Here is a 25,520-nt window from a genome sequence, read left to right as displayed (position 1 = left end):
ATAAGAACCACACACACACACACACACAAAAAAACCACAAACAAAGAAAACTCAAAAATCCAAGGCAGAAGGAAAGGCATTACCCTACAAGACAAAGAACATGGGTGAGGACAAAGAAAACAAATGGAAAATAAATGAACTAGACACTAGATGAACTAGTATAGCAGGAAGGCTGAAATACTAAGACTTCAAGGAAAAAAAAAAAAGAAAGTAATTCCATTTACTCCACAAAACACACAAAAAATTCAGGAACGTGGGGCACCAAGTACCTCTGGAAATATGGATGAGGCTGAAAAACTGGAAGATTTATGAAAGTATGTTTAAGAAGTACCTGGGCCCTCAGATCTCCTCCTGCAATCCACAGGGCTATGTGATGGCCCCTCCCCTCCCCCTGCAGGTAACTGAAGATTTATTATCTGGAGAGGATCACAAAAAGAGACAGTCTTTGAGCTAGAGAACACAGGCTCACTTAAGGATGGGAATATCATACTGAAAACAAGGGTTTAAGTACAAGTTAACACACTGGAAGAATTATTACAAACCTAGTGCTTTAAAGAATGTAAACTATTATCTTACAATTCTGTAGTATACAAACCCAACATGGATCTCACTAAGCTAACATCAATGCTTTGGTAGAGCTGGATTCCTTTCTGGAGGCTGTAGAAGAGACCACTTCCTTACCTTTTTCCAGGTTCCAGGGGCCACCCTCATTCCCTGGGCATGGTCCCTTTCTCCATCTTCAAAAACAACAGACTTTCATCTCTCTGTCCCTTGAATCTGTGGTCACATTTTCCTCTTTCTCTTTCATATCCCTTTTCATGTTTAAGAACCCTTGTGAATAACTTGTCCCACCCAGACAATTCAGAAATATCTTTCTGGCTCAAAATCCTCACCTAATCACATCTGTAAAGTCCCTTTTGCTGTGTAAGGTGACAGATCCACAGACTTCAGGTATTAGATACGGCTCTCTTTGGGGGGCCACCGTTCTGCCTACCACATCAACAGCCTCCTTTCATTAGGTTCCCAAAACAGTGGCTGCTAGGATTATCTATTTTCAACATGATTTATGAAAAGACTTTTCTGGGGGTTTTGGCAAGCCCAAGAGTAAAGACTTAAAAAGACTGAAATTGAAGATGTTCCCAAATGAAAATGCCCCTGCGGTTACACCCTGCGTCATCAATTTCCTTCCCATATGTCCCTTCAATTGTTACCTCATTTCTACTCAAAACTCAGAGCAAAACTGCTTTAAAGCATATTTGTTTTCCCCACAGCCTTCCCCCCACTTCCTTCATGACTATCTTTGAATTTAATCACACTTCTATTACCATTCCAGAGAAACCTCTTACCTGGATCATTAACAGACTCCCCATTGCCAAACTCAACAGTCAATTGTCATCTTAGTAAATTTCTGAGAACCATTTGAAACAACTGATTACTATCTTTTTCTTGAAAAACCTTCTTGCCTTCCATGTTTCTTGGTTTTCCTCCTTCTCCAACAGCCCTTTTCTCAGTCTCATTTGTAGAGCTTTCTCTTTGCTGTCAACTATGAATATTGAAATTCCCTATGGTTCAATTTCTTATGTCATTTCTTATCAATATACATCAAATGCATAAGCTGCTGATGCCCAAATTTATACCACTGTCTCTCTCTCTGAACTCCAGTCTGTATTGTCACAGTTGGAAGGCAAGGATCATCTCAAATTTAATGTGTTCAAAAGCTAGCTTTTGATTTTCTCTCTCAGATGTCCTTCTAATACTCCTTATCTCAACAAATAGCACCATCATTCCTATGACCGTTAGGCACTAAAACATAGCAGTCATCTTTGATGTTTTTTCTTTCTTCCACATTCTACAATCACTTTATAAATAAATCTTGTGGTCTGTACCTTCCAAATATAGTCCAAATATGACCTTCTCACCACCTTCATTATTACCAAGCCCAGTCCAGCCATCAGGGTCTCTCACCTGGAGTTCTAGAATGTCTTTGAAACCTTCATTCCTGCTTCTATTTATATACCCCAAAATACCTTCTCTACGTCCAACATGGTCCTTTCAAATGTAAATAAGACTATGTCATTTCCTCTGCCTCAAACATTTCATGGCAAGTACAGTTAGAAAAAAATCCTTTTACCTTCTTTTAGAAGATTGTATGATTTGAGTTCTGGCACCAACCATTTGGGACATCTTGTTATTCATTTTGTAACAAGCCAAGAAGATTTCTGCTTTGGACACTCCTTCTCTCTGGGATTTCTTTCTACAGATCTTTATATTCATTCAGGTCTCTCATTTTATTTAGATCTCTGCTTGGATATTTTGCTGACCAATCTCTCCAAAACAGTATCCCCCCCACAACTCCAACGCAATTTTTTTTCTTGACATTTCAGAGCAAAGACATTCCATTGTATTTATGTATTTGTCTTTTTCTCTGCTGCTATATTAGAAGTTATTTGAGGGTAGAAACTTCTTTTCGCTTTTTTTTTTATTCTCAGTGCCTAGACTGCCTGATATACAGAATATCTTTTTAAGATAATAAGTGATTGCAACCCAATTTGAACTATGAAGATGTCCTCAAGTTTGAAAGTTTCAAGAAAGGGAAAGGATAAGCTATTTTATTCATTATAACAGTATCTTATTAAGGTCAATAAACGTTTGAAATGCAAGATACCTAGAAAATCTGCTGCACGATTCACATGTGACCGTACACATAAAGCATACAACAAAATCTGCCACAACAAGATATCACAGACTAGATGCCTTAAAAAAATAGAAAACTATTATCTCACAAGCTTCTTTCCAGAGGTTTCAAGTCTGAGATCAAGGTGTTGACAAGGTTGGTTTCTTTTGACACCTCTCTCCTTGGCTTGTAGATAGCTGATGACTGCCTTTTCCCTGTGTCTTTACATGTTCCCCCATCTCTGTGTATCTATGTCCTAATATCCTCTTTTTTATAAGGAGATGAATCAAATTGGATTAGGGCCCATTTCAGTGACCTCATTAACATTAATTACCTCTTTAAAGAGCCTATCTCTAAATATAGCCTTAATTTGAGGTGCTGAAGGTTAGGACTACAATACATAGATTTTTCACAAATGCAATTCAGCCCATAACAGAGTAGTATTCAGTAGCTGTGTTATTTTTTATTATATTGAGCTTTTTATGTTTGAGCTGAGGAGTATGGCTTAAAGGTCTTCTTGTTTCAGTATGTTTTTCCTCAGTCAGCCTGCCACAATTCTGTAGGTAGCAATTTATTCTCTTAAAGCTTTCCTTTTTCTCCTGAGATTTTGCTTTAGTACTGCTAAGAGGCTTGGTTGGGATGAGTGTGGGAGGTACCACAACTCATCTGCTTGTTACTTAATAAGCTAAGTTGATCAGTCATTTTTCATGACCATGAGAACAAGACACAGGAGACACAGATTTTGAAGAGAAAAAGTCTGTGACAGCTTGAGCATACTAGTCCCCAGAGGAAAGGGGAATGGAAAATGTGAAAGAAAGATAATTTGTCTATTAGTCATTTGCTTGGGTTGATGATAGTTTCATCAACAGCTACTTCTTCCAACATGGCTACCAGTGATTTTGCAACATTGGGACTAAGTCTCAGAAACGGTAGGTATATAATGAATTACTGAATACAGTAAGTTCACTGATGTTGAATAACAATCAACACAAATAAGTAGGCTCTGCCTTAACAAATGACTTCAATGTAACAACTCAACAGGGAGTTATAAGACTTGAGCACGTCCATTTGAAATGGAGCTTCCTAACTCGCACAAAATGATGTTGCGCTAATGCAACTGAATAGTTAGCTGACTAAATTACATTTTCTTCTTGATGTTACATAATACTATTGTTTATCATTAATATTTCTGTTTTCAATTTGTTTAGTCTAACATTTATTACCATTATCCTCAGTTGGTAAAGGAATTCTTTCTTTCCAATTCATTTTTAAATAGGTCATTTTTACAAACTTGACCATTTCCTTTGCTTATTACTACCTGTATTTACAAAACAAAAACTCTAAACAAGATCCCTCTGTAAATAACCCAGAATATACTGAATTCTTTCAGAGGTGTGCTCTTTTTATATTAAAATTCATCACTGTTGTTTATATTCTCAGACTCTAGTTTCCAAGACCAATAGTGAGGGTTTAAATTGACCTTTTCAATGTACTGACATTCAAAATTAAGATGTCCATTAGCTACACTACCCATAGAGCAAAAAAGAGGTATGGTGTCACAGCCAAAAATCTCCCGATTTGTTAACTGTGATGGCTATGAATCAATGAAAGGATTCTAGCCTGCTCCTATACAGTTAGCTTTCCCACTGATGTCTTTTGCAAGGAACAGTACAGATTGTGACCACACTGCAGAGGAAATTCCACTGTACACATAGCAGTTAAGACACATATGCTTCTAAAGATACTTAATGATCAGCAAAAGCCAATGTATGTGGTATGAAAATCAGAGTGCATGTGGACAAGCAACACTTTTTTTTTTTTTTATAAAAATGCGTTAAGTTCCACTGCCCCATTTCCCAAATGTCTCCATTTCCACACACCTGATTTTCCTAGATTGCATTCCTCCTCCACAGCGCAGAGACCTCAGCTCATTGTGGATTTTGCATGGAGACCAGTGTTCTACAACCCAGGAATACTGATTGCATTCACTGTAGCATGGGACTGCCTCATGCACCTGTCAAGAAGAGGGAAGAAACAAAAAATTATGTGGAACTATCCAAGTTATATAAAACAGCCTATCTTTTAGTAATGCCTGTGGAACATAACCCAAGAACTATACTCTGGCTAAAACAGCCAAATTACACTCCCAAAAAGCAAGATGTATTTGGCTTCTCTGAAATTACTGACTTGCCTAAAGAAACATACAGGGGTAATCAACTAAGACATAATGGTATACCTTCACAGAAGAGAACAAAGGATGGTCATTTCCTATCACTGAGAATAGGAATTCCATTACCATTTCATTTCCTCAAAGACCTCACAAAACATCTATTAGATGGTCCAGCTCTCAATTATATGGCATATCATATTCTCAGATGTACTTTAAGATGTCAATTGAAACAAATATATGTAAGGAAAATTTACTCTTGAATATAAGAAGTCCTTATAATGCATAAGAAAAGTGGTATTATTTGCACCGGAAATTTCTCTTTATGCCCCCGAATGATCAATGCTAACAGGCAGTCATTTAGCCTCCTGGGTATTGTGGCTTCATATGAATTCAGCTATTTGTAGGATGTTTTCAGAGCATAGCTATAACACACACACACACACACACACAAGACAAACACTGCTAGACTATTAGAGACTGGGTATGAGTGATTACTGATTGTGAATATTTACAATTTCATGGTAAAACCAATGATTACAGTAAATGAATTCATAGGGTACTTCCTATGCAATTGTTTGTGATGATTTTTTTTTTCCTGAAATTGTATCCCAATGGATAGTCAATTGAGTTTGCCCGCCTTTTTAACACTGAATTTAAAATGCATTACTCAGTATAGAGCACTGAACTCTCCCTCAGTAAGAAAATGTTTCATTGCATGATAGGTTATTCTAGATCACAAAAATAGCTCTAGTAGAGCATACTGATGAAGAGTGATTCAACCTATTACCAAAATAGATAATTAATGCTCTTCCTTTTAAATAAGAACTTAAGCTCGAGATTTTTTTCCCACTGCCTTTCTAATTCCACAGAATTGTAAATGATGACTAGGCAGTGCTATCCAAACAGAACCATTACTTGCAAGTTTCCACTAAATGTGAGGGAAAGCACTATGTAATGGGATAATCAGAAAACAAGATTGGAGCACTGTCAGCACGTTAGATGGAAATCAAATGAGAAAAGGTTATTTGTGAGACTACATCTTAGGAATCACAAATAATGTCAGAAACTATTTTTAACCATGGGGTTCTATTTGGCTCTCTCATGTAGAGCACACAAGGAAAAAGAAAATCACAAAGTGAAAAATATGTGAGGGCAAAATGAAAGGAGATGGGAAAATAGAAGTGGAAATGGATGTAGGAAAGTAAAGAATTAAGTAATAAAAGAAGCACATTTCATGCTGTGAATGCTGCCAAGAATGGAATGAAAGGTTTGGAAGCAGAACCTACATTAGAATAAGGAGGTAATAACTTGTAAGGGAGAAACGTCTGCCTGACTCATAGCATGGTAAAGGTAAGAGGAAAAAATCTATAAAAATGAAAAGACATGACCCCAATGGAACAGACACCTGGAAAGTGAGGTGATCAAAGCTGAGGGTTTAGCCAACTCCCCTATACCAAAGGAATGAAGATTGCACTGATTTTGTGGGCTCATTTTATAAACTTTTCAATATGTATCAGACAGTTTAAATAAAGCTCTTTGGCTTTCATATGAGATACATGAAAGTCTGCCAAAGCACTTTGTATAAATCGGGGGTAGATGAAAATATTAATTAAAAAATATCTTCCCATACCTCATGCATGAATTTGTGAGCAAATGGATGGAATATTCTGAGAGGGACCTATTCTTCTAAAGGTATCAATACTAAGCAGAGCTTACATTTTCACCCTCCCTCGTGCATAAAGCCCAAAGACACATAGAATAATGAAAGCCTGTGTCGTTGTCTGTTGTTCTGATTTACACATTTGAATGTCTGATTGTATATTCGATTTACTATTTTTACTCTTTATGCTTTGCAATCTACACCAAAGTAGAGTAGCTAACCTCAATGAAAAGCTGTTGGAAGAGAGGGGGGAAATCTATGTATGAAGATGTTGACCGACCTTCTTAACTAATGGGTAAAAAAAAAATAGCACCTCTTAAAAAAGATTCACATGGATTGATTTGTTTTTTCCCCCCATAAATGTATGCTATTTTAATACTGCTTATACTGTCACTGCTAGCAGATAAACCCCTACCCTTCCTTCAAGGAAATCCACCACTTCCACAAGACTTTGCCCATGACCCCTTTTTTACATGTTTTTGGTACTCAGTGGACAGTATTAGTTTTAAGCAGACTTGTGGCCAGATTATAACATCAGGATGCACACATATGGGACTGGGACAGTGCTGGTGGTTAGAACCTCATTGTGTGTTGCTAGAGGAGCAGACACATTAAATAAAGTCATCATCTGACTAAGTGTTTCCTGCTTCTCACACTACTTTAGCTCTTTTCTCACTTTGCTCTTAATGTCTACTTTTTACTTTATCTAATGTCTATTTTTTACTTTAAATAAAACTGAGAGAATAAGCTCAGAGAAACACAATTTGTACCTTTCACACCTAAGGATGCTTCTAGTTCTAACAAAAGTCAGATCTGGACAAGCAGCATTTGTTTGGGTGGCTACTTAAAAAAAAAAAAAACCCTTGAGTCTTAGGCAGGCGGAAGCTATGTTTCAATGGTATCTGTATTTCACAAGACATGGAGAATGGAGTGGGTTCAATAAGTATTTGTTGAATTGAAACTAATTTTTGAAGGGGCCCAGGTTGCTAATTGGCCCTCACACAATTCTCTAGAGAACAAGACTCACTAAACAAAATGTGAATGGGGTATTTTAAAAAGTCCAAATGACAATAGGAAGGAGGAAAAACAAAAACCTTTCCTTTCCATAATGGGGTTGAGGTGAATAGCAATCACTACGTCATCAAAAGGTGCTGCATGATGATTTTGTAATGGGAAAGACAGACTGTCCCCTAAGAATTGTGAGAATTATCTCCTTAGAGTCCTTGTCCATTAGGCATGGAAGCTTATCGAGAGGACTGGAAACAACCACAAGAGGCAAAAAGTGCAGCAGGCATTCAAGAATAAAAATGAACTACCCAGATGGCCAATTTCTTCTCCTGTCAGTCCTTTATGTTCTGGCTATTTCATATCTATTTCATATTACTATTTAGTTGGTGCTTATTACAATTTTATAATGGAAATGTGTTAAAGCATGGACTTTATCAAGGAATCATATGGAAATGTTCCGAAGGAAAGAAATGAGCCATGGGAAAGTTAAATGAAAATCATTCCTAAATGGCACAAATTAGGAAGAAAATAACAGGGTTTAATAGGGCCATAGATGCTAAAAATGCCATTGAAAAATCTAAATCCTCTGAGAGAGGCAACATTTCATTCTCCTAGTAATGAGTTCTATTTATTACTTCTTCAGTGGGGAATTGTGTTTTTATAATTTTGCTAGTTCCAGAGTCACATCATAAACTCATTCATTGACTCAGTCTTTTAATATTTATTAAATAAGTCTCTGCTCATTGCAATTGATCATTTTAATTAAGTACTATTTTCTGATATCCATCTCTAACTATAGACAGATTTCCCTGGCATAAACTTGGAAGCAGGGTCTCTCTGGAGCTCAGCAGATATCATTACTGCATATCAGAGTCCTAGGGTTCAAGGGCTCCAATAAAGCACACAAACAATAACCACAATAAAAACAAAAATAAAGGAAAAATGACTTCCAATTTTCTGTAGTAAAAACCCTTTGCTCCAGTGAAGCTGCCAGTCAACAACCATGTAGAAATCTTCATGCTGGAGACTTCCATGCTGGGCACTACACTTACTCAGCAGAACTTGATGCTCAGTTCAAAAGCCCATCTAGGACCAGAAATTCCTGCAAATCTGAGCCAGGGCCTGTATATTGGAATATGAGAGGAAGTGGTCTCCTGGGAGTGGTGAGATCAATAAGGTACTATGAGTCCCTTCATCCCCAAATGCTGTGAGCTTTTAACATAAGATGTACAAATTTGCCTCAGGTCTAGGGTGCTCATCTCTTAATTCGAAGAGCTTTGCTCCCAACCCAGCCCTTCTCTACTTGTCTGATGTTTCCTTTCTTTGCTTCTCCAGGGTTCATGCTTTCCCTTTAGGAGAGAACGCTATACTATACCCTTCCTCAACTTAACCAAATTTTGCTCCTTTTTGCTGTTAATCAACTAAATTATGCATTCCTCCATTAAGAATGTCTGAATGCCTGGAAAGTATTACATTTATACAAGTAAACTTTTGCTTTCATTTGTGTTAATCATGTATTTATACTTGTCTCTACTCAGCATAATACATTCAATGCTACAGTTCAGTCCTAATGCAACTACATCCACATGTTTTACAATGTGCTCATCACTGGCCCCTGGTTATCAATGACACCATAAAATGCTATGTAGAAGTTTACAGTTTACATAAGATATTTTATGTCTCAGGTCTCAATCATCAGAGTCATTTGAGTTACACAAGATTAACAGAATCCCTATTTCTAGGTAAACATAAATAAAATTTGAAGATGCTCAGTGAGTCATTCATGGGATGAATGGTGCTCAAACTGAGATGATTCTAGAATCCCACTCTGATGATGCAAACAGTGTGTGGGTTTTGCCTGTTTAGCTTGTTTGGGCACATTGCCATGCTCTGAGAATATCTTTCCAATGAGGAAAATAATGCTAATATTTATAAATTCCTAAGAAGGGAAAACCAAGAACAAAATTTTCAAAGATGTCTACATAGTAGATGATGCCTATTACTTTATTTGTATATGTGTAACTGCACTAACAATTGATCCCAAGGCTTCAGGTACAGAGTCTCTTCATAATTTCAAAAAAGCAAGAAGTATCTCAGGAAACCAACTTCCAAGAGAAGGTCTAAGTCTTTTAGAGGGTTGCAATTCTTTGTGTGAATGGGGGGGGGGGTGTAAAAAAATCCAAAACTGTTTTTAAATTGGTATCTGTGGAAAAACCATTATGCCTAACATTTTTGCAATGTCTTCCTCAACACATATGGAGTTTTCTGGAAATCTGGAATAAAGTGACCCATACTTGCAAGGTGGGCAACTGTCAGTTCCAGACTCAATGTTCAAGACTAAGGCCCTGAATGGCTTCCTCTTTCAAGACATTTTCTCACACTAGCTTCTCTAGCTACAAAGTAATTGAAAAGATTTCCCAAGTCCTGTACTTATCACCATACCTGGTTTGTGAGTTCACCAGTGGTTTTAAATATATATGTTTTCTTAGTTAAAAAAAAAAACCCTCAAAATAAACCTCAAAATGCTGAATGAATCTTATTTGGAAAATTAGGAGACAAACGGTTGAACTTAAAGCCAATGGAAAGTTTATTAGAAAAGTAATGGAGGTGGCTACAGTACTCATCTTCTAAGAACAGTAGTTTCTGAGCTAGATGTACAGGTCCTGAGAACTGTAATATTGTATTGAGAGGCCCATAAATGCATTCCCATACCAAACCATGTCTGTAGTCTCAGTGAAGAATATAATCTCAGACATAGTGTCACCACCACTCATCAAATGAATGCAGGCAATGCTGTGATTAATGAAGTTTTAATTTAATTTGAAAGCATTGCTGTATTTGAAATTGCTCATTAGAAAGTTTTTTAATCCAGTTTGGCCAAAAGTACAAGATCCTTATAAGAAAAATGTAGAGAACTACTGCCTTTACATACAAAAGGAGGAAAAAATGGACTAACAATGAGGCTATGCCTTAAAAACACATTACTGCTTCTATTTTGATAGAAGATACGTTGTACAGAATAGCCTTTTTCTAAAGTGAATATGGAAGAATGTTTCGTACTGAGAAGGTCTAACCTCTAGAATTTTTTCCCTTTCATTTTTTAATTGTCTAAAGCACTTAACCCATTACCTCCAGTCTGAATACCACTGATGACTGAAAAAATAGGGTCCTAAGCCGTGCACATACTTCCTCCCCTACCCCATTTTTCCTGCCTCCTTTAGGATATTACATGTAACCTGAACTTTACAGAGGGTATTTAATATTGGGGAGCCACCAAGTCATCATGTAAAAGACCATAGTTAAAGCTCAGTTACCTGTGTTAACGTAATTTAGATTATTTGTAATGGCAAACAAATAATAATGCCTTAGTTTTTTTTTTTAACCCATAACATTTCCCAAGTAGCAGATTTACATTTCTTACTATGCATGATTTAAATGACTATGAAACTACAGTCCTATAGTGAAATGCATGGTAATGGACAATCAACAAAAATGATGGTTGTGCAGATCCTACACAGTACATATTTTACAGTAGAGCACTAGCACACACATACACACAGGAGCACGATCAGACTCCCTCTGTGTCTGATAGGTGGTACAGAATTAAGGGAACATATTGACATAGACAAGTTGGGGCACGCTGAGCTATAAGGCCTACACTCTGTACCTCAGCACTAGTAACCAATCATGAAAGATAGAATAAGGGGGTAACTCACTCCAGAGTCAGACTGACTTTTCCAACACCCTGGGAGACGCCACCCACTGCCATGCTGTGTTAACTGAAAAGAAATTAGATGGGATTTTTGCAGATTGCTCATAATATGCCAAAGACTATTATCATGGTGGTCCATTGGATTTTTGTAGAACAGCTTGCAGTAATCAGTAATCACACTGAAGTGGAGTGAAAAAAAACAAAACAAAACATGCCAATATCATGGATATTTCCAGAAGACTCTGGAAGAGTTGAACTAATAGCCCTTCAGAAAAGAGGTTATGAATGAACCTTGAAAACATTATATGAAATAAGCTAATTACAGAAGGACAAATACTATATGAGTCCACTTACAGGAGGTATTTCAAATAGTCAAACTCATTGAAGCAAAGAGTAGTGGTTGTCAGGGGTCGAAGAAGAGGGAAATGGGAAGATGTTAAATACTGAACATATAATTTCAATTATGCAAAATGAATAAATTCTAGAGATCTGCCTACAACTTTGTGCTATGGATAACAAATACTGTATTACATACTTAAAAATTTATTGAGGGTGGATCTCATGTTAAGTATTTTTTTAATTTTTTATTTTTTCATGTTAAGTATTTCTACCATAATAAAAATTTTAAAATTTAAAAAGAGGTGTGTGTCTCAAAGTTAGATTGCGCCATGGAAACCGGACTAGAGAAAAAACAAAACAAAACAAAACGTGCCTGCCTGCCCTTATTACATATGAGATACTGTTGAGAAGTTTGGTGCAAAGATTAGATAGATAAATGGACAGATGATAGATAGATGGATGGAGAGAGAGAAAGAGAAAGTGAGTGAGTGGGTGAGTCTGTCACTTATCTGGGTCACAGCATATGACCATCAGAAATCAGGGGAGAAAGAAACTTTCTCTGTAGACAAGGGCCTGAAATGGAAACTCCTGCCTTCCGGCAGGTAACAAAAGTTTTACAAGTTAGAGGCATAAAGCAGAAATGAACAGACCTCAGTTCTTACAAACACACATCCTCAGGGTATCTAGATCAGAAAGGTATATGGTACTGTTTAGGGTTTATCAAGACAGGGCTGAGAAGGGGTTTGGCCTGAGGCTTGCAACTCATTACCTAAGTGTCAAACAAAAGTGAAAGCTTGGGGGAAAGTCTTTACTCTCCTTATTGGCCTTTGCTAGGACAGGATCTTGTACAGCTAGCTCCCACTTATTCTCAGTAGCTGAGAGCATCATGCTATCCCTATACTCTAAGATACATGCATCTGTTTCTTCACTCACGCAATGCAAAAAGCCTGTGAAAACATGCCTAGGAAATCAATATAATTTGTATGATAAAAACATAATTGCATAAAGTAGTTTAATCTAAGTTGCACACCCCTTAGGCAGAGAAATCCTATGTTTGTGTGGCCAGCCTCTCAAATACAAATAAATGTCAGAGAAAAGCCCTAGTTAGGATAATCTAATAGGAACTACTTTGGAGAGAAATTTGCCAATCAAGCAAACAAACCAAAATGTAAATATAATTCTCATAAACTGTACACAAGGGCCCCTGTATGTATGAGATGAAGCCTGGAGACTGCAGCTAGCTGGGGTAAGTAAATGGGGAAATGTGGTGAGACAGAATTTTATTTGTAGACAATGGGAGCCACTAGTTTCTGAGATTTCTATCAAGAGATATACTCCAAATAAAGTTTGGGGAACATAAATTACCTCAAACAGAAGGGAGATGAAAGTGGGAGAGAGCTCTGAGCAAGGCAGAAATGGCAGCAGTCTCAGTAGGAGGCTACAGTTTGGGAATAATGATCTTCATAACTGCTATTTCCACAAAGCTTCCAACATGATGAGGAAGAAGAGACACTGGGATTTGGAAGTGAAAATGAAAGAGACAATCCAAACATCAGTGCTACTTTTTGAAATTATTTAAGATTAGTGTATTCTAGAACCTAGGGACACATGAAAGCTTCCTCTTTTTCACCAACAGAATTGTGAAGAAAAAGACAAGGCATCAGTTTCCTAAGAGCCCTAAATTCCAGGGAGTATTGCTAATGAGCAGAGCAGCAGAAACTCTTGGGTATTTGCCCAGAAAACTTTTCATGACATATTTACCATCTTATCTTGTCTTAAGTTGGCTTAGTTGGCATAAATCTGATGCCGTATAGGACCTGAAAAGCAATCCAGTCTTTGTAGGATTTGCTCAGAACTTACCAATACTCATGATATATCAGTAGGCAAGCACAAAACTGGCTTCCAGCACCACGACCAAAAAGAAAGCCTCATAATTGGTGTTGCACATGCAATGAGAGCTCTAAGCTCATCAGGCTAGAGTCGTTTAATCATTACCACAAATAAACCTTACCTACTCTGAAATGCATCAGAATTCTCATATAGCACTATTTCATTTTTTAAAATATTTTATTTATTTATTCATGAGAGACACTCAGAGAGACACAGAGAGAGAAAGAGAGAGAGGCAGAGACATAGAGGGAGAAGCAGGCTCCCACATGCAGGGAGCCCAATGTGGGACTCCATCCTTGGGACTCCAGGATCACACCCTGCGCCAAAGGCAGGTGCTAAACTGCTACACCACCCAGGTGTCCCATATAGCACTATTTCAACGTCAATCAGGAAGTCAAAGAGAACAAAAGGAACCATTAAAAATTTAAATAAAAACTCAAAAAAAAAAAAAAAAAAAAGAAAAAGATGGTCCTTTTTCTGGTTAGTAAAACCTATTTAAAAAAAAAGGAAAAGCGGGGATCCCTGGGTGCCTCAGCGGTTTGGCGCCTGCCTTTGGCCCAGGGCACGATCCTGGAGTCCCGGGATCGGGTCCCACGTCGGGCTCCCGGCATGGAGCCTGCTTCTCCCTCCTCCTGTGTCTCTGCCTCTTTCTCTCTCTCTCTGTGTCATAAATAAAAATAAATAAATCTTTAAAAAAAATAAATAAGAAATAAAAAAAGGAAAAGCATAAGAATTGCTGACTGCAAACTTCCTTCCTAATTTGGCTAATTTCTAAAAGATCCTAGCATAACAGGCAGGAGAAGAGAAGGAAATCACTGTACTTTTCATCCAACAAAAAACAAATGCAATTATTAATTCCTTATAGGTCAGAGCCAGAGAGGAAAATAATTATAAAATATCCTCAAGAGACTTTTTGCACAAAGGTTATATGTTACACACACACAGAACTACCTTTTTCTTCTGTGCATAAACGTATAAAGCAGCTGTTCTCAGCCTGCACTGTGCTCTCACAGTGTTCCCTGTTAAAATGCAAGACCAGGCACAGCACAAAATGGCTTTTTAAAATGTGAACTCTTAGTGTGAGTTCTCCCATAACAAACCTGATGTGTCGGGGACAAAGTTAAAGTGAAACAGAGAGTCACACATGATGTTTTATAACCCAGGATAGCACAGCCTGACCTTTGCAGAAATGAGAGGCAAGATTGATTGGATAATGGAATCCCTGCCATTCACTTACATGGTGATAAATTGAGATCCTGGCTCCGATTTTCACCCCAGTTTCCTAAGTCGGAGACTCTTATTAGGGACTAATTGGAAGCTGCTGCTTTATGGAATAAAAAATATCGTGTTGCAAACATTCTTCCTCTGAGGCAGACAGTGAGGAAGACACAAGGACTAAGGCAGACCTTTCTGGTTCTTCATGAAATAAAAACAGAAGATGATTGCTGCAGGAAAATGATAGTTTAAGGCAGACAGTACCTGGCCTCTGTTTTAGTAAACTTTATTGCGACCAAAGGGAAGACAGCTGATAGTAAGAAGTCATGTCTAACAAGAGCAAATATTACTATATACAACACAAATAACAAGCCTATTCCTGGGTACTTGCACCCCACAGGTTATTCAAAAAAACATGACAGTGAAGGTCTTAAAATGTGCTACAGTATGATCAGTTAACCCATTTACAAAAGTGGACATTTTCTACATATTTGCCCGGGATGAACAGTTAAACCATAAATATACCTGTGCCTGTGCAACCATTAGCCGCCTTCCTGGGATCTGTACTAAGGATTCCAGAAATTGTTTTTTGTACAAATAACCCTCCTTGCCCCACCAAAATAAATAGGATATAAAGTTATTTCATGTCCCTGGTTTCTACCTTGTGCTTAATAGATGTATATTTGCATAAATATAAATGAATGAGTGCAGAAATATTTCTCTGAGCATGCTTCCTGAAGAGCATACACCCAGCACAAACCATGATGCTAGCTAGCATCATCTGGAGCTAAAAGTATTGCTCTCTTTACAATTTTACAGGAGTTTTAGTATTATACATTAGTAATTAAAATCTAATTGCCTATAATTGTACTCTGGTCCCATGATTTGGAAGTAGATATCCAAATGAATTCCGAGCCTTATGTTTTTAGATTTATATAATTTCAAAATTCTCTCATTTCTAAATTTCTGATCTCTGAATATAGATGCTAGTAATTGGACAATATTACCCCATTTCCCCATTCCAATTATGGGTGCCTTGAATTAAGAAACATACTAGCTTCTAAAGCGATTGACTTTGTCTTCCCTTTTAAAAAAATATTATTTATTTATGAGAGAGAGAGAGAGAGAGGCAGAGACACAGGCAGAGGGAGAAGCAGGCTCCATGCAGGGAGCCTGACGTGGGACTCGATCCCAGGATTCCAGGATCACACCCGGAGCCGAAGGCAGGTGCTCAACCACTGAGCCACCCAGCTGTCCCTGACTTTGTCTTCCTGAAAGGCAGGTAATATTCAAGGTGATCAGCACTCACCATGCTTGGCTAAAGGCAGAGTCTGCTGGCATGAGGGAGCCAGGCTCATAGTGACTATGGATATCTCAGAAGGTGGAGGTGATACCTTGCACCTTGCATTGCACATAGCCTTTGGCATGGGCAGGGCCCTTGACAGACTCATAATAAATTCCTGTTGAACTAAACTATAGGAAGCACCTGGGTGGCTCATTTGGTTAAGTACCTGCCTTCAAGCTCAGGTCACAATCCCAGGGTCTTGGGATTGAGCCCCACATCAGTCTCCCTGCTCTGTGAGGAGCCTGCTTCTTCTCCCTCTTACCCAGCCTGCTGCTCCCTCTGCTTGTGCTCTCTCTGGCAAATAAAGTCTTTAAAAGAAAATAATCTGCCTTAGCAGGAATCACCTGCTTTGGATTGATGAACTTGACAAACTGACATTTGTAAAGTAATTTAGGAGATGAGCAGCATCAAGGACTTTACTTGTATTGGATTCCGTTTCTCCGTTATTGGATTATTTGGGACCCTATTAAGTTAATAATGGGGTCCTCTTTGGGGGTACCTTCATTTCACTCATGAAGTGATCCTTTATACTGTGTGAAAAATTATCTGTGGTCTAGTGAGCAGAGAAGGAAGCTGTGAGAAAGGGGGTTTGTATTAGGTTATGCCACTGATTTCTTGGCAGCTCACTTAAGGGACTCTCAGGGTCTACCTTTTGGTTTTCATCTCTTGTCTTTAGTGTGAATTTTCAAGAGAAGCACAATAATGATATATGAGCTTTAGAAAGTTTGAGAGTTCACTGTGATAAGTAATAATATCTGTTCTGAGGAAGATCAGCATTGAAACACGGAACTGAAGGTTAACTTTATGATTATCTAGTTCAACTGCACCATTTTCTTTGTCAAAAACACACCGGCATTTCCATGTAGATTGACTTAATAAACTTAATAAACTTTACAATAAACATTGCAAGCTCAAAACCTGGGAGAGAGGATAGAATGATAGAGACAAATGCCTTGTAGTTTTATGCTTTCTCACCCTCCACAGCACCTAATATATTGCTGAGAAAAAGAGATGTACAATCAGTGACAGCTAAGCCAGCAAAACAACTTCAGTCACTCCAAAAATAGCACTACTATTTCTGATAAAGATACAAGGGGTATTTACAATTCCATAGTCACATCAATTTTTGACATTTCTTTTGAGTATGAAATGGTTCCTCCTAAAAAGGTAAAATCTTTTTAGAGCGGAGCCATATAAAGTGCCCAACGTTGCAAGACTTAATTAAAAACTATTAATTTATTGATCACTTACAAGGCAGAGTAGCATTGAGGAGGAATAGAATAAATATAGAATGAATATAATGAGAACTATTCTTCATTAAAGATACATGTCATCAGATAACAGCAGTTATAGATTGTTTAACAGCTGGAACTAGGTATCTTGTACTTATTCACTCATGTATTAATTCATCAGATACTACTGATGTCCTACTATGTAACACCAAGAACCTCCTTAACCATTGGATGAATAAAGACGACACAAATCCTTTTCTTTTGCATGTTCTTGAACTATGGCCCATGGGCCTAATATGACCTGCCACTTTTTCTTTTTTAAAAAATGAGATATACTTTTTCCTAAAATTCTTTTATAGTATACAATTCAGTTTTTGTAAATGCATTTGTAAAGTTGTGAAATCATCACTACTACTTTTGATTCCGCAATATTTTCATCACCCTGAAAAGATGCCTATGCCCACACTAGCAGTCATTACCCATTCTCTCCTTCCCCCTTCCCCTGGCAACTGACCATTATCTTTTTGCCTCTTTTCTTACCTATTCCAGACACTTCATATAAATGAAATCATATAATATGTGGCCTTTTGTGTCTGGTTAATTTCACTGAGTATAATATTTTTGAAGTTCATACATGTTGTAGGACAAGTACTTCATTATTGTTTATGGCTGAGTAACATTCTAATGTATTGATAGACCAAATTTGTTTATCCATTTTTGGATAGTTGATGGAAATTTGGGTCGTTTTGATCTTTTGGTTATGAATAATCATGCTATGAATATTTGTGTACACATTTTTGCATTGGATTTATGTTTTCGATTCTCTTGGCTATATAACTGGGAGTAGAATTGCTGGGTCATGTGGAAACTGTTTATGCTTACTTGTTAACTGCAAGAGTTTTCCAAAGTGGCTGTAACATTTACATTTCCTCTAGGAATGTACAACGGTTATGATTATGCTACCTTCAACACTTATTATTGTCTTTTTTATTGTGATTATAGACATCTTAGTGGCTGTGAAGTGATACCTCATTGTGGTTTTGATTTGTATTTCCCTAATGACTAATGATTAGCATCTGAGCATCTTTTCACGTGCTTATTGGCCATTTGTATATCTTATTTGGAGAAATGTCTACTAAGAATCTGTACCTGTTGATTAATTAGTCTTCTTATTGTTGAGTTTTACGATTTCTTTGTTATTTCTTGGATACTGAATCCTTATCAGATAGATGATTTGTAAATATTTTGTCTCATTCTGTGGATTGTCTCAGCACTTTTTTGATGATGTACTTTGAGTTACAAAAGCTGTTAGTTTTGATGAAATCCAATTTACCATTTCTTCCCTGTCATAGCTTGAGCTTCAGGTATCTGTTGTCTAATCAAAGGTCACAAAGATTTGCACTGATGTTTTAACAGTATATAGTTTTTACCTTTAAATTTTGGTCTTTGGGGATGCCTAGGTGGCTCAGCAGTTTAGCGCCTGCCTTCAGCCCAGGGCGTGATCTTGGAGTCCCAGGATCGAGTCCCGCATCGGGCTCCCTGCATGGAGCCTGTTTTTCCCTCTGCCTGTTCTCTCTCTCTCTCTCTCTCTCTCTCAATCTGTCTCATGAATAAATAAAATATTTAAAATAAATTAATTAATTAATTAATTTTGGTCTTTGGCCCATCTTTAATTAATTTTTCTCTGTATGGAATATGCCTTCTTTTTTATTTGTACAGCTCATATTTTTTATTGAAAAATTAGATATTTAAAATAATATAATATGGAAACTCTGGAGACCAGCTTCTTCCCTCTCTCCAGTATTTGTTGTTGTTGCTGCTATTATTATTGTTGTAGTTGATCAACTTTTTTGAATTAATTCTGTGAAGTCTGTTTGTCATGCCTAATGATGTCTCTGTCTAATGATCTGACGTCGATTCCCCTTAATGTCTGGCACCAAAATTTCTCCAGTCTTTGCTCAGGGCCTCTGTGTGCGTTGAGGCACACATTTAACCCTCAGCCAGGCCATTTACAATTTTCTCTTTGTGTTAATTTTCTGCTTGCACAGAGCCTTAAGGTTAGCCCAAAGCGAAAGAGTCTTTCTTGTTAGGGCTTTCATAAGTATGTGCACAGCTATATGCATGTCCATGGTCTTGTAACTGCCAGGAATATGTCAGAGTTTTTCCAAACTCCTGTTCACATCTTATTCCCTAGCTTTTTCTTTTAAGCTTTTTTGTTATTCTATTGTTTTTCCCTACTGTTAACTATTGTCTCAGGTAGCTACAAGTTAAACAATTACCTCTGATTGTTTTAGAGTAATATGTCCAAGTTCTTCACACTGAGCCTGTTCTGAGGCAGGTCAAACAAAAATAGCCTTATGAATGGGTTCTTCCAGGGAGTCACCAGACAGTTGAATAATGACACTTCTTCAAGAATAAGACCTTGAAGGAGCTCCAATCCTGTTCAGCCCTCTCCAGTGGCTGACAGGCTACTTACTATTATTGTTACTTATTATACTACAATTGTGGGCAGCTTCATTTAAGAACACTATGGAGCTGCAGTTGTGAGCACTGATGTAAAACAATTTAAAATGTAATAATCTGTTCTGAGATTTAGCCATTTTCCTTGAATAAATGTTTCCCATATTGCACAGCTTTTGATTAATTTACAGAGTCCTAAGAAACATTACTTGGACAATTTTTGCCAGTATTCTTATTGCTTTTATGCAGGAAAGGATTTTGGGAGATTCCTCCTCTATTATTTTTACTGATATAGCCTATTTATTTAAATTTTACTGAGTCACAGACATGCTCATTCATGTAGGCCTTATCTATGACTGCTTTTGTGCCACTATGGTAGAGCTGAGGAGTTGTGGCACGATCTTAATGCCTGCAAAGTTATATTTGCTTACCCTTTCTCTATAACCCAGTCCATTCCACAACATATTCTCTATGTTATAGTCTATATTAAACTTCTAATCGTTTAGTTCTTACATTGTAATTTTATGAACCAATTTTGAGAGAAATCTTCAAACGAGTGTCTTTTTTGGTGTAAAGTTAAATAAAAATGAAATATACTACTCAATAAGATAAAGGATTGGTTATTCAGAAAGAATTATGTCATGAACAAGGAGAAGGATATACACAATTTTCAATCTATAAAAAAAATGACTTTATGTCAACAAAATGAAACATTTGAGGTCAGTGAGCTAAAACACCACCTCTCAAGTTGCATATACTATGGTACATAGTAGATAGCCCTGTTAGCAAAAAGTCATTATTTTCACTCAGAGAAAGAGGTTTCTAAGGGACTCTAAGAACTCCTCCTGACAGATCATTATAATAATCTTAGAGTTAAATATGAGAATATGAAATGAATCTTTAATTTTAGCAAATGCATCTTCTTCATAAATGGTTTGTGTAGGCCGACCATGAAATGGGAGATGACCCTAAGAATAACATGTCATAATTTTATATGCCATATGACCAGGAAAAAACAACTTGACCATTTAGAAGACACTTAGATATAACAGAAGGTAACACATTTTAAAATTCTTTGGATTTGAAATCCTGCTATCTAACTCCAGTTAATAGTAGGTTGAATCAGTTGAAGTTGTATATTCTATACCCTCCCCAGTATACAGGATCCAAATTACTTAGCCATTTTATTTTTCATTGACAGACCCTGTAAAACTTTGCACAGGAAAAAAAAAATCTGGATTCTCCTGTAACTGACAAACTCACTTTAGGTGTACTTAGCTCTTGGCTCCTAATGCATCATAAATATCACTCTAGTCTACTATACTGGTAGCCTCTGAAAACTTTACTGATGTTTTTATTTACTATATGACCAACAATATTTAAAAAAAATTAGGGTGGACAGAGATAGCATGTGGATTTATTAAAACTATAAAGGAACTTGAGATTTATATGAGAAATTGATGTAAACCTGAAAAAGATTAATTCCTTTAAAGAACAAAGAGAGAGATTGAAAGAGAGAAAACTATTGATATGCTAAATGCTATTTAGTGACCCTGAAATCAGCATCTCAGGAATTTTTGTATGGAATTTGTATGGAATTTTTGATGATGTTTGGAGATAGAGAGATCAAGCACAATACCATCTAATATACTCTGCAACTACAGAGCAGATTTAATATCACAAACCTTTCCAGGGCCTGATATATTCTGATTCTAAAATCGTAAAGTGTTATTTTCTCGATTTCATAAAATAATCTTGGCATGACAAATTTAAGCAAATACAAATCAATTTTCTGGATTTCTGAAATAGTCATTCTGCTGATGTAAAGGCATACATTTAAGAGCAACATACAGGCAACTGACTCTCCTACGGGAAGATATTTTTCTTCCGTGTGTGAACAATGTTTTGATCGTGATTTACAAAGAGAAAAAAAGCTGATTTGTGAAGGAAAACATCAAAGCTTCTTTTCACTAAATGAAAACAGTAAAGATCAAAACAGATTGCAACACCAACCTGAGCCTTTGTAGAAGTCCATGTTGGCAGTGCATGACAAGCAAAAAGGAAAGAAAATTATATATGCATTAGTTGAGCTGCTATTATAATGCAGAATTGAAAAAAAAAAAGTAGAAATCCTTTTCCCGGGTTATTCAAAATTAATGGCTTACATTTCATCTAGAATTTGAATGTTTCCCTCCCAAAAATGCTTCTTTTTAGTAAATATGAAACATATAATTGTGTAGGATAAAGAACTCATGGATCTGAAAAAGTTGAACAGGTTTTCCCCAGCTGTCCTCTGGCTATGAGGGTTGAGTTCTAAGAGTAAGGCTTAAGGAAATACATTAAATCTCTGAAGCTTAACTCAAATTCTCTTAGTATTCCAGTTACAGTTCACCAATCAAAGCAGGAAAAAAAAAATTAAGGATACAGCACGTGTAGACCAGACTCTTAGAATGTAGACTCCATGATACTTATTCTTACTGCCTACTTTTTCTGCATCATGTATCTTTACTTTTTAATCTTATAATTTTAATTTTGAACTTATTTAAGTGGCTATTAATTACTGTCATTTCTACAAGTAGATTATAAGACTATATGCTCCCCAAGAGCAGGGCCAGAAACACTTTGTTCTATTGTTGTTCATTGTTGTCTTCCCAATGTTCATCTAGTGCCTGGCATTGAGTAGATATTTCAAAAATATTTGTAGAAAGATAAATGAATGTAGTCCCAAGGCAATGTAAATCACAAATTTTATGATATGTCTGAAGAATTATAACCCAACTCTCAAATCAATTTTCTATTTGAATTCAAGTTTTTTACATAATAGATTATAAATCTTAACTTACACAATAATAGTTGCAAAGAAACTAAGTTGGGTAGGTCAACTAAACATCCATATACCTGGTATCTTGCGAATTCTAGTCACATTTGAATCAATCCATCATCATCACAATCTGTAACTAATGGTTGTTTACAACCAGAAGTCACTTCACAAACTTAGCAGGTGGCTAAACTTACTATCAGTATTTCAAAAGCGCTATTAAAATGGATTTGTTGGTTATAAATAATACAGGTCAAAAGAGTATTATTGGCTTTATATAGAAGTATAAAAACTTGTAGAAGTGGTTAATGATAAGGAACTTAGGGAAATTTCCAATAGTAGAGAAATGTATTTCATGATAATGGCTAGATATAATTAAGTCAAAATTAAGTGAACGATGAACAATGTTCACATAATTATTTTATTGCACATTAGTATCACATCTGTGGAAGTGGTTCATTTGCTTCAATAGTTAATATTAAATATTTTAATATTTAAATTAATATTACTACCAAATCTTGATGATTGCTGCTTGTGGATTGGAATTTAGATAGATGAACAGAGAGATTTGGGTATATTGCTTGCTTTACTCATGTGGTGTGTCAACACCTTGAGTTTTTTGGCCTATCCAGAACTTAGAGTTAGTAGGGTTCTGTGAATACAGCTCTACAGCTCAAGGGTTGCTAAAACTATTTCATTTCAGTTAATTGCACATCTATAGAAAACATGTATAAATATGTGTAAATAACAAATGCATTATTAATACTAAAAGCCAAGAATTCTCTCAATGAATAATAATGGGTAATTTCTTTAATATAGTTGGCTACATTTCTAAAGAGCAATAATCAAAGTAACTTCTTTGTTATCATCAGGATATCTACCGAGGAAGTTTTTCAAAGCATTAATAATCATATCAGATCTGGCAATGTGACTCTACTTGATGAACTCAGTTATTTTCCAGAAATCACATATATTACCTTTTCTTTTTCTGTCTTTTAAAAAAGCTTGGTACTGTAATGATTTAATCTGTGGTTAAAGCATGTAATTTTTGGATAAGATTAATCCTCTATTGTTAATGCTCAAAATTCTTTGAGATATTTCAACCACTCTCACCTCTAGATGCAACATTATTATTATTTTTTTCCTTAGCCTAACTTATACTGTTTTTGGCTCTTTCTACTTTAAAATACTACTATTGGATAAACTGTAATGTGCCTAAACAGAAACTGCCCACCTTTCCTGCTGGGCCAACTCCATTTTCACACATCTAAATACTACTCTAACTTTAAAGCTCAGTTCAGGTCTTACTTTCTCTTCCTCTAAATTTCCCCAAATCTGTGCTTCCATACTCCTCTGAATTCCTGAGGCTCAAACAAAAAAATCCCACAGGAAAATATATAGAATATATATATATATATATATTTCCAGATACAGTGTGAGTCTGTTTTAAGACTGTTTTAAGACTGGGATCCGGGATCCCTGGGTGGTGCAGCGGTTTGGTGCCTGCCTTTGGCCCAGGGCATGATCCTGGAGACCCGGGATCGAATCCCACATCGGGCTCCCGGTGCATGGAGCCTGCTTCTCCCTCTGCCTGTGTCTCTGCCTCTCTCTCTCTCTCTGTATCTGTCATAAATAAATAAAATATTAAAAAAAAAGAAAAAAGAAAAAAAAAAAGACTGGGATCCATAGAACATACATCTGACAAATTCAAACCAATTCACTTGACTACTCAAAACACTGCAGGAGCTGCTATTGCACTTAGAACCATACCTGTGGTTCTCTTATTCCTGACCCACTGAATTGTCAGGGAGCCCACCCTGCCTATTTCTCTAAAATTATCTCCAAGTCTCTCCCTGTAGCTCATTCCACTCCAGCCATTCAGCCCTTCATACTGTTCTTCAGACAAGAAAGGGAAAGCCTGTTTCTGTATCCCTCTCCATCTCTCCACTGTAATATTCTTTCTTTAGGCTTCCACAGCTTCCCTTCGCACATCACTCTGGACTATGCTCTGATGTCACTATCTCAAAGAAATCTTTCCTGATTATTCTATCCCTTTACTTTTCTTTATTTTCTTCATATGACCCATCATTACTTGTAAGTATATTTATAGGCTTACTTATTTGCAATCTATTTCCTTCACTAGAATATAAGCTTTACCTGAGCAGAGCTTTTGGCTGTTTTGTCCTTAGCTGTATTCTAAGCCTATGGCAATAGGTGGTACTACACAATTATTTATTTCACGAATAATTACCTCTTTATACATTAGGCACCTAGTATGATGTCTCAAGCATGGACTGAGAGGTTTGGCAACTAAAGAGTAAGAAAACTTGGTAAAAAGATACTTCGTAGATATGTTATGTGTGTCAGTGTGGTCAGCTTAAATAGGGATAGGTGTCAGAATTCTATTTTTAGGCAACCTGATTTATTAATTACTTTAAATTACATATCAATGACAGTTAACAGACATGGTAATTAAGACAGCTTTCTAGGAGACATGAACATCTTTCTTTTTTATTTACATGTGTTTTCTAGCACACACCCCCCTCTGCATTTCCACAAATAATGAATTTTCAGCCAGGTGTATTAACATGAATGGAGAAAAAACTGTTTAGACATGTAAATATGAATACTAATTGAGGAAATGTGATTTGAAATATGAACCATAAGTAAAAATGAACTGATTTGTTACCAAATTTTACATATTATGTGCTTACCATAGTGTTAAACTGTATTTACAACTGTTTTTAGACCCAAGCACCATAGTATAATGTAAAATGCTGCAGAATATCTGAAATCTACCTTAGAAAAACTGGAGAACAACAGAGATTTTTATGAATAGGTAGTTAAAGAGGATTTCAGTAGACAAAATCAAATTTTGATTATAGGAGGATATATGCATTGAATGGTTTTTCTTCTTATGAAACATTAAAATTAAACTAAGGTATGCCATAATAGTCATTCTCACTATTTTTATATGAAAGGATATGCTATTATATG

At 36.5% G+C, this 25,520-nt stretch overlaps 1 protein-coding gene across 1 annotated transcript in view; it reads right to left on the bottom strand.

Annotated features, from left to right (window-relative positions):
* THSD7B (thrombospondin type 1 domain containing 7B) overlaps positions 1-25,520 on the bottom strand; it is a 726,789-nt gene that overhangs the window by 91,809 nt on the left and 609,460 nt on the right. Inside the window, exon 15 of the mRNA XM_077861538.1 lies at positions 4,555-4,688. Coding sequence (XP_077717664.1) covers positions 4,555-4,688 — 134 coding nt within the window. The remainder of the gene's footprint in view (positions 1-4,554; positions 4,689-25,520) is intronic.

The sequence above is a fragment of the Canis aureus genome, chromosome 20 (genome assembly GCF_053574225.1).
Source record: "Canis aureus isolate CA01 chromosome 20, VMU_Caureus_v.1.0, whole genome shotgun sequence".
Classification (NCBI taxonomy): domain Eukaryota; kingdom Metazoa; phylum Chordata; class Mammalia; order Carnivora; family Canidae; genus Canis; species Canis aureus.
The sequence above is the reverse complement of the archived record's forward strand: the minus strand, read 5'-3'. Positions and strand labels throughout refer to the sequence as shown.